The 10248-nt window shown below is 39.7% G+C and overlaps 1 protein-coding gene across 8 annotated transcripts in view; it reads right to left on the bottom strand.

Annotated features, from left to right (window-relative positions):
- Positions 1 to 303: 303 nt before the first annotated feature.
- The window catches only part of mycbp2 (MYC binding protein 2), a 196305-nt gene continuing 186360 nt past the window's right edge, over positions 304 to 10248 (bottom strand). For all 8 annotated transcript variants that reach the window (XM_070891705.1, XM_070891708.1, XM_070891712.1 and 5 more), the window contains 7 exons: positions 6197 to 6300; positions 5841 to 6029; positions 4519 to 4626; positions 4200 to 4409; positions 3092 to 3199; positions 2431 to 2596; positions 304 to 1101 (listed from right to left, as the gene is read on the bottom strand). In XM_070891705.1, coding sequence (XP_070747806.1) covers positions 986 to 1101; positions 2431 to 2596; positions 3092 to 3199; positions 4200 to 4409; positions 4519 to 4626; positions 5841 to 6029; positions 6197 to 6300 — 1001 coding nt within the window. In that variant the 3' untranslated portion in view covers positions 304 to 985. The remainder of the gene's footprint in view (positions 1102 to 2430; positions 2597 to 3091; positions 3200 to 4199; positions 4410 to 4518; positions 4627 to 5840; positions 6030 to 6196; positions 6301 to 10248) is intronic.

The following is a 10248-nucleotide window of genomic DNA, read 5'->3' as shown; positions in this document are numbered from 1 at the left end:
ACAAATAGACTAAGCCTGATATTTTTCCTTAGCAGAGATGGATGTTGCTTTGAGACAACTGTGCAAAGATTGATGTTCTGATATATTTTAGTAGTGAAAAGTTATAATGACCCCGAAACATGAAGGTAATTATTTAAAGTTATCTTCACCTGCTTCACAGAAGTGAACATATTATTAGCACAATGCACTCTTCAAATTAATGATTCCACTCCCATTTCTGACTAAAACCCAAACTGTATCCTACAAGCTTCACGAGGCTTATATATACTATGTGGCTGAATAATTTCCCATTCACACAACAGGTTTTCACTGTATAAAAATGTACAGCGGTTTTATTGACATATACATTCCATATGTTTACAGCTGCAAGATAGGAGGCACACCCAGTATTGCACTTCATTAAAATTTCAGGCTCAAACATAACCCTAGAAGTTTAAATGAAAATTGCAGTGTAACGTAGCAACTTTGTAATACACCTAACACTGATACCATATATACATTATGATATTCATACACAACAAGCCCTAACACATCCTCAACAGTCTATCAAATGAACCAGAATATACTCTCAACCCGTGACGTGGTTACGATTTCCAGGAATACTGTACAGGGTTAGCCAAAAGTAGTACTCGGTGTCCTTGTAGCAACTTTTCGGATGTGTAGTTTGGAAGCTGTCCTTGTCCATAGATCCCAATTGCTTTTAGAAAAAGCATCTTCTGCCAAGGTACCGTGTAGGTGTGTGATGCTTTATAGCCGAGGGTTACAACGGCAGCATGCAAACACTTCACAAGTTTAAAGCCTTTTGGAAAACTCGAGTCATTTACAGCAATAAGTATGTACACACACAAAAAAAAGAATTCATTTTTGTGTACAACATTGTTCTTTCATTCAGATGATAGTGAGCCAACCCAATTTGCTGACTTCAGTTCAGAGACTGAAGAGACTAAAAGGCTGGGAAATCTGAAGGAGCTTCGCTGTTGCATGTTTAGAATGTATGAGCATTTCTGCATACACCGCAACCCAGAGCAAATTCCTCACCAGTGGTTGGGTGGACAACATGAAGAGGACACTCTGCTCCCTCGAGCTGTTTTCCTTTTGGACCTAGAGAAGAGGTGAAGAAATGCAGTTGAGTCAGCTAGGGAGTCATTTATAGGCCAAAAATGAAAGTTGATGATTGAAACTACAGCTTTAACATCTCTCTACTGCTCCTGGACCAGATGCGTGAAAAAAAAACAGAACTAATAGGTAATCCCACCTCGTCTCCCTTGTCATCACAACTTATTCTTACATTTTTCTTTTATTGATACTACTATTGTCACTGTTCCACTGGACTTTTTCTCTTGTTCCTCTGAAGCCACCAATGCCATATCCTGCAAGTGCTTCTTCCTCCCTGCATCCTCTGTTGAAATCAGGACTCATTGCACCATCTACTTAATCTGCTCATTTCCCAGATTCTCAGAACTGTGGAACTCCTTACTTGTTGTCCTTTCCTTTTTCCTACAATCTACAGGCTTTTAAAACCCAACCTTAGCTTCACTTAGCCACTATATCATTAATCCAATCTTTTCTCCCACTCTTCCCAAGTTTATTAGCTCTTCCCAAGTTTCTCAATTTAAAAATCACAGAATTCATAATTTCCAGAACTTTCCATAATAGTGCTTAAAAAGTGAGTACATTACACGATCAAGGATAATACATATTAGACAAATAGCAGTGCACAAACAGATTTCTGGAAAGTATGTGACATCAAGGCTCATACTGCTGAGTATCCAGGATGTGTGGACACAGACCGAGAGAGGCGCAGAGGGAAACCGAGAGAGAGGCAGAGGGAGACCGAGAGAGAGGCAGAGGGAGACCGAGAGAGAGGCAGAGGGAGAGAAAGTCAAAGACACACTTTCCCCTCCCCAGTGCTGAATACTGGGCTATGGTTTCACATGCACCAGCAGGTCTCTGGTACTTTACTCAAATGATCATTGTTCTCATACCAGCATGATTATAGAGCATCAGTGGGCAATATTGACACGTTTGAATGTCTGCACAGATGTATTTCCAACAAGTCATTTCTTAGTAATCAGGAATGTGGAAATCTTGCCAATTTCTCCTCCTTAACTAGGGGCTAAATCCAAAAGCAGCTCAGCTGCTGACTTGGCTGAAAACTGCTGGGTCAGCACGCACTAAATATCGCAACTGGTACCTTACTGATCTTTCTTAGAGATAGACATTTTATCCTTGATCATGTAATGCAATCACATCCTTTTTTACATATTCGTGCAACAAAATAGCACAACATGAAAAGTTTTTAAAACCTAATCCAGAAGTCCAATTTTTGTAAAAAAAATACAAAGGAATTAAAATGTCTTGTGTATGCTTTGAGCATGTTACATTGTATAGCAAGTAGTTACTCTAAACAGCCAAGAAAAGATATACTACCTGCAGGACAATGGGGGAGTTCTTCTTTAGGGATACTCGTCATTCTCTGGAAGTCATCATGGCAAGCATTACAGAAATGTGTTGTTCCAAAGCAAAAAAACACTGCCACAGAGCAGCAATACCGACACTTGTATTCCAGGAAGTCTGTACCATGTTTGGGGCACATCTGTCAAAGAATGTTAACATGTCATATACTACTAACCGATTGCATTGCTACAAGATTGAAAACTGTAATCTCAATTTCTTGATTTGCTTGTTACCAGCAATGGGCTATGTATTGCTGCGTTTGAAGATTGACGATCTTTTGTCTCCCTGGCCTGATAGGTGGGGAGATGATCAGTTCCCAAACCTCTGCCAATGGAACTCTTAATCCAGCCTCTAGGATGAGGAAGTGCGTCTGATAATCAGCATTACAGTTTGGGGAAACTTGTACTATTTTGTGGCTTCTTTCTCAACCCACTGCCCCCCTCCCCACCCACACAAACCATAACATGCGAGTAGAATTTAGTCTATCCTTTTTTTTAAAAAAAGTCACTAAATTACCTCAAATGTAATTATTTCAATGGATTTCTAATGAATTAACTTTCAAACAAAATAAACAACTTGAGTGCTGTAATAACACAATTAAGTAACCTCCAGACTATGGGTAAACAAAGAATACCTGCGCTCGAGAGACATCTGAGCAAGCACCGCAGATCAATTCCCGTGGATCATAGTCATCACCCTGGCCTGCTTCAGCATCACATCGCGCTTCACCACCAAAATAAGCCTACATGAAGGACAGTTCGCTGGATTAATGTAGGCAAAAATAGAAGGCTTTCAACTGAACGCATAGTCAATACTAAAAATACTGTCACTTCAGTGCACAGTTTTGTGTGAAAAGTCTGTAAGTGATTTACTTAGCTCTCAAAGATACAGAATTTGTGTTCATCCCTCTAAGCAAAATCCTAAAATGCATTTTGACTGCTTTATATAGCCTTCAAGGTGACTGTGTAACTTTTGCTTCTAGAATGCCATGAAACCTCAGGCTTTACAAAACATTAACTTGGGAGACGCTGCCAAGTTGACTGGACTTCTTCAAATTTGTTTGGTTTAAATTGCACTGCAAATTCTGGTATACTGTTGGTTGGATTGCTACTCTCCCTTAAATATTGGCAGGGCTAAAATGTGAATTTGGGGGAAAATACCCACAAAAGTAGTTGAACTTTTGAAAAGTTGCTACAGAACTCTCTAGACTAGAAGACTGAACTACAATGAATTCCAATGAAACCAAGCACTGATAAGTGGTGAAGAAAACAGTTCGAGTGTGTGTAGACAACAAGATTATCTGTTGCTGATTTGTATGAGAGGTTGAACAACTGATATACACTAAATGATGAGTTGAAATTTTTTTTCTTCAATAAAATAGTGTTCCGTAGATGATTGAGACACTAAATTACTACCTTTAAAAAGAGTTAAGATTTACCGCATGTTTTTTGGGGAGCGGGTCTATCTTTGTTGTATCAGAATACATTTCCTGGTTTGATTGCATTATGGAATATAGCGCCCCCCCCTCCCCCTCCCCCTCCCCAGTATGTTATGATATCACACATTGTTTTCTGGTTTTAACAGAGCAAAAGGGTAGTTAACAACATTGATAGAAATAGCCCAAAGCAGAATCATTTTCTGCAAAAGGAAATATCAGGCAGACTGTTCATTCCAACTTAAAGGTTAAAAAAAAGGCCTCAAAATCCATCAGTTAAATATGACTTCTTCAAACGTGCACCTACCTTCTTACACTTGTAGCAGACGTAGTAAGCGTATCTATTCATTGCAAATCCAGCAGGATCATTGTAAAAACGAACACCTGGAGTAGTGATAGCATCACTTTTGTGCAACCCTTCGTATTCTAGCCTCATTAGAGCCTTCCTCCTTACATCTTCATACAAGTCTTTGATGGGATCAAGGAGATCTTTTAATACTAGATGATTTATTTTGTTCTGAAATTATACAAAAATCTTAAGTTTTTCTCAAATTCATCACTTGCTCAAATCAGTGCTGCAAAGGCTAATCCAGACTGTGATAGAAATCAATCTGCAGGATTCTCACCTTACATATTGGACATGCCATAAAGCCAAAAGTTATTCTTGGGCCAAGCCATTGATTTTCAAGAACTCGTCTACAGCAATGTAGATGGAAAACGTGACTGCACTCCAACTTGAGGGAGCAAAACACATCAGTCATTATATGATGTTGGGACAGGTACAGACTGCAGATCTTTAAAATATACAACACATTTCTTCTATCTTAATAGTAAACATGTAGAGAACTGTGAATGACACAAGTACAAATAAACATTGAAACTTTTTTTTTTTAATTTCTTGGGTTTGTGCTCTCCTAATCGTCAGCTAAAAGGGTTGGATCAGCTTGGGCTGATAAGTGGCAGGGAACATTCGTGTTACACAATGACCATCTCCAACAAGCGAGAGTCTAACCACCGACCCTTGATTTCAATGGGTCAAAATCCTGGAACACCCTTCCCCAACAGCACTGCGGGAGTACCTTCACCATCGGTTCAAGGCGGCGGCTCACCACCACCTTCTCAAGGGCAATTAAGCATGGACAATAAAGGCTGGCCTTGCCAGTAACACTCACATCCTGTGAATGAATTTTAAAAAAAGTCCTAGGATCTGACACACTAACAGACACAAGAGTGAGCCTGTCATATCTTTAGCTTTGAAAGCTGGGAGGCTGAGAAGGTGTAAGCAGCAACCTGGTACAATCAAAAACTGTTGTTGTTTAGCCTTGACAACTTCACTTATATAGCATCTTTAATGCAGTAAAACATCCCCACATAAGGAGATATTAGGACAGGTGACCAAAAGCTTGGTCAAAGAGGTAGAGAGACGGAGAGGTTTAGGGAGGGAATTCCAGAGCTTAGAGCATAGGCAGCTGAAGGCGTGGGTACCAATGGTGGAGCGATGAAAATTAGGGATGTTCAAGAGGCCAGAATTAGAGGAGCGCAGATATCTCGGAGGGTTGTAGGCTGGAGGGGGCTAGAGAGATAGGGAGAGGCTTGGAGGGCTTTGAACACAAGAGAATTTTAACATTGAAATGTTGCTGGACCGGGAGTCAATGTAGGTCAGCGAGTACAGGACTGATGAATGAACAGGACTTGGTGAAAGTTAAGATTACAGACAGCAGAGTTTTGGATGAGCTCAAGTTTACAGCAAGAGCATTCCACTATATTTGCTTTAAAAATGGTAACTCTAATTTGACAAAATTACAAGTGGACTGCTGCTATCTACGATAGCTTAACAAGGGTAAAAAAACACAATTTTCATGCGAGTCTGTAACTAACAGTGAAATTTATTTTAAAATGCTTAAAATGTGTAAATCAGAAATTTAGCTATATAAATGATAAGACTTACCTGAATTGCAGGAGCTGCTGAAAGTGCCTCAGTAAAGCATATCATGCACATATCATCGGCATCTTGCTTGAGACATGTTGCATTTTTGTCACAGCCATGTAAGCAAGGTAAACAGTGCTCTTCGCCTTTAACTCCCCCACAGGGATGACCACAGGAATGGGTTTTGCCGCAGGCAGTTTTAGCATATTCCTTGTTTCAAAATGATTGAGAGACACACTCAGTACCATGAAAACAAACATTTCAGAAAAGCCAGACATGAAACAAGATTAAAAATACATTAACAGCCAATTATTTGAAGCAAGCCGTTTGAATCAACTGTGGTCACAACATGCTGCACAAGACTCCACTTCACTCACTTGGCAGTCTGCATCAGAACACACGCTGCCCACTGCCGACAGCTCTGTTCCATTTCTTGACCCACAGAAGCGACATGCTTCAGAACTGCTTGACGCAGGTTTGCCTATAAATGAAGAATCCAGATTTTGTTGAAAGAAAAAATTTGACGTCTGCTTAAGTTTTGATCGACATAAGTAAGCCATATATTTATATGCTTTATTTACATTAATAGAAGTATACTATCCACGTTTGTATGCTTCATTAACAAGTGTATGAGGAAATTACATACAACTGATGGCTTTGATTGTGAAAACACCCCTGCTACAACCGATTTCTCCCTCCCGGATGAAAACCTACAGATATTATCAAATTCACAAACAGGTCACTAGTTAGCATACCATTCAACCCAACTTGTGGGAATATTTACCATAGATCATGATTGGCCAACTATGTTCCAGTTTCAATGCTGAGCCTTTTTACCATGGGGGGGGAAAATTACGGTCGGAGGCTTCTTTCATATGGACACCTCCGACCTGAAGAAAATCTACAAATCTACCTGTTGGTCCCAGAGAAATGCAAGATCCCGGTCGGAGGTCTAGATTTGCTGCGCAGCACATGGGGACCCGTCTTTGAGGTATGTAAGTGCAAGCTGGAGTCACATGGGCCTGGACCGCCAGTCACTATGCAGTATTCTCATTGATTTATTGAGCTCTATTTGTACGGGCTCCCATTACTATCAATGAGAAAAACCCCTAAAACACCGCATAATAAATAAATAAAACACCTCACATATTAAAAATTGATTAAAATGAAATGTAATTAAATGTTTGAATTTTTTAAAAATGCATTTTAATGTTAAAAATAAACTTACCTTAATGGACAGGTTTTTTTAATATAAAAATGAGTGTTTAAATTTAATTTTTCTATGTTTTAAAACTCTTGACAGATCTTGAGAAATCTTGACAGATCGGAAAAGCCAGTTTTCGGCGCATGCGAATCATGCCCCGAAAACCGGCTTTTGCGAGGCCTTGCCGGGTCCGTGCGCACTTCGGAATTTTCAGCCCCGTGTGTTTTACAGTTTTGGATATAGGGGAAAAAAACAGCGCATGTACAGAGTCTTTTCTCTCCCATTATTCCTCCTTCAAAAAGGTGTAGTCTTCCTTGCTCTTCAACTTCATTACCATCTCCGTGTACATACAGAAAATTCTGCCAGTTCACAAAGACACATAGGATGCCGTCCCTTTAAATCTGAATACATGCCCATCATATCTCCCCACTCTGATGTACATGTAAACATACATTGCAAGTTCTTTCAATCGAGGCAAAAAAAATCCAAATGACAAGTCCTAGTAGTTCATTGCAACAGATCAGACATAAAATAGATAGGCAGAAGGGAGATTTTTGTGTGGAGATTGCACTGCATTTGAAGAACAAGAAATACACATGATGGGTGATTGAATACTATTCCTTAACTGTCAATCCCCACAAATATAAATAGAGAAAAGCAGCTTGATGAAACTGGAGGAAGGTCTGAGTGATCCAGCTTCCTCATGCCTCAAAAGGATAGAAGACATATTTTCAATTTTAACAAGACTGAAAGAAAGCATCCTTTTTCTCTTCACAAAACTGTTGTGAAATGAGAAAGATAATGCAGGAGGTTCCTCTTTATACTCTTCCACTGAACCTGGCTCACATGATCAATATACAAATCCGCATTTCATTTTTGAAAATAATGACTTGGTATATCTTTCTTGGAAAGAACATTGGCTGCACATGTTTCTGGGAATTATGCCAGGAATTACAATGAAACTGTTGCTGTTATTCAGACTATTCCCAAATAACTTTTTCCTGACAAAGTGGACAGCTAGTACTCCCGTTTGACAATTCCGGGGAAACACTAAAATCCTGATTCAGAGCCATTTGCACTTTAGAATGCCTTGAGCATCTGTGCTCAATGTGCTAAACCGGATATCTGCAAAGTGTTCTAGCCTCCTACTGTGTCGTAAATTTCTATGATAAATTTCGAATTTTTATGAAATACTGGTACGGATCAAAAGTCTCGAGACACCTATCCCTGAAGAATTCAAATGAGCTTCACCCCATATCCTCGATAGGGCATTATATGCATCTGCAGCATCCCTAGTCATACAATCATATTGCTCCAAGAATATAAACAACTAGCTTTATCATCTGGAGGTACGGACAGCCTTTGTAAAAAGATGCCTTCCATATTTTGTCTGAACTTGGTAGACCATGATTGAAGTGTGTGCAAACATGGTTTCCTCTATTCGCAAGAGCATCAAGTTCTCCAAAATTGCCTGTGGTCCTTGTATGACTGGAAAGCCAGAAACCATAGAAAGTGTGCTGAGCTAATAAGTAACTAAATCAATAAATGATCAACCATCTCATTTCTAATTAAAGGATTGGTCATCGGCCACCAATGTACTTAATCTGAGGTAATTCATTCTGGTATGCATATCCTTCTCTTCTGCCACCTTCACACACACACACAATTGAATCTTCAGAGATGATGGGACAGACCTATGTAGGTTTTGGATCAAGTGATTTGGTTTTAAGGACAGTCCATCAACCTCAGTCTCAGGTGTGCCAAAGTTTTTTGTATGCTAAATGTGGCATTTCTAACATCAGCAACACCAGCTGTGAAGCCCACATTTTCTTTAGGACATCACAGTCTGCTATTAGAACTACTTAGGCAAGATCGCCATTTATCTGCAGAGAGTTGAGATGGTCATCGTCGGAGGCTTAAGATCTGATCAGCTGCTCTTCAGAAGGCAAGTTACCGCTCCATTTGCAGGAGGATGATTATGAGAATTTCAGCTAATAGCTGACAGCATCAAATACTATCGGTATTAGCCAAAAACATATTCTAAATGATTTTGGACAATGAAGCAGCTACTTTAACTGGGGTCAAAGTTTGCACATCTGGGGATAAATTGATTGTGCAGCCAGGAGTAACCTAAATGGTTTCATCAAGTTTGGGGCAAGGGTCGGTTGATGTAGATGTGCATGTGAACCAAGAGGACTATTTACTGAAGGATGCTAGGCAAGTCAGCCAAGAGATGCTCTGTGCCTATCTACGGATACCTGGATCTGTGGACAGAGGTAAATGCACCTCATTTTGACAGACAATTATTTCAGGTGGCTGTTCCACTTCCCAATGAAAGCTGAACCAACAGATCCAATGGCATCACAAAGATATTTGAATGCCCATCATAATTTTGGATGCTTCCTTGGAAGTACCCCAATCACAATATAGCATGCTTTGAATGGCACTTGAAAGAAGACATGCCACATTGATGCCAACCACTTTTGAAGCCCCTGGAACAACTACCCAATAGTGATAATGTAAAACAGTTTTCAGTCTGGGTCAGTAGACAGCTGGCTTCGATGCTGTGCCATCTGTTGCAGGGACACCTGCAGTTACCATGCAGAGTAAGGCTGGCATATCTAGTGTCAAAAGCACTCAGTTGTTGTCTGAAACTTGGCTGCACCTATATACTGTAAGGCTAACATATGGGAGCATTGCTATAGAGTGGCACAGAGGATAACGTCCTTGCAAATATATTACAATTTTGAATATTAAATTTTTAATAAGACATTAATTGAAAACAAAACACAGGAAATAGTGGGCCCAAGTTTCAGCTGGAGTTGCTCCTATTTTTTTGGAGCAACTAGTTTAGTTTGGAGTATCTTAGAAATCGCAATTCTCGGCATTTAGTTTGCTCCAGTTCGAGTGAGTTAGTTTAGTTTGTTTTAATTCAGTTTTTTTTTCCCCAAAAGGGTGCGTTTCCAGCCACTTATGCCTGTTTTGCAAGATTAGGCAGCGAAACGTTACTCCAAACTAACTGAGAACGGAGTAAATGTCGACTTTTGTATGCTCAGAAAAACCTTGCGTACACTTTTAGAATTTAGGCGCAGGTAGCCAGAGATTGGGGGGGGAGGGTGGGAAGTAAGAGGGAAGTTAGGGGATTTTCCAAAACATTAAACACTTCACTTTTAGCAATAAAAAGCCATCATCAATAATAAATGATAAAAAGATCAATAAATAAAT

Source organism: Pristiophorus japonicus, chromosome 10 (genome assembly GCF_044704955.1).
Source record: "Pristiophorus japonicus isolate sPriJap1 chromosome 10, sPriJap1.hap1, whole genome shotgun sequence".
NCBI classification, from domain to species: Eukaryota; Metazoa; Chordata; class Chondrichthyes; family Pristiophoridae; genus Pristiophorus; species Pristiophorus japonicus.
The sequence above is the reverse complement of the archived record's forward strand: the minus strand, read 5'-3'. Positions and strand labels throughout refer to the sequence as shown.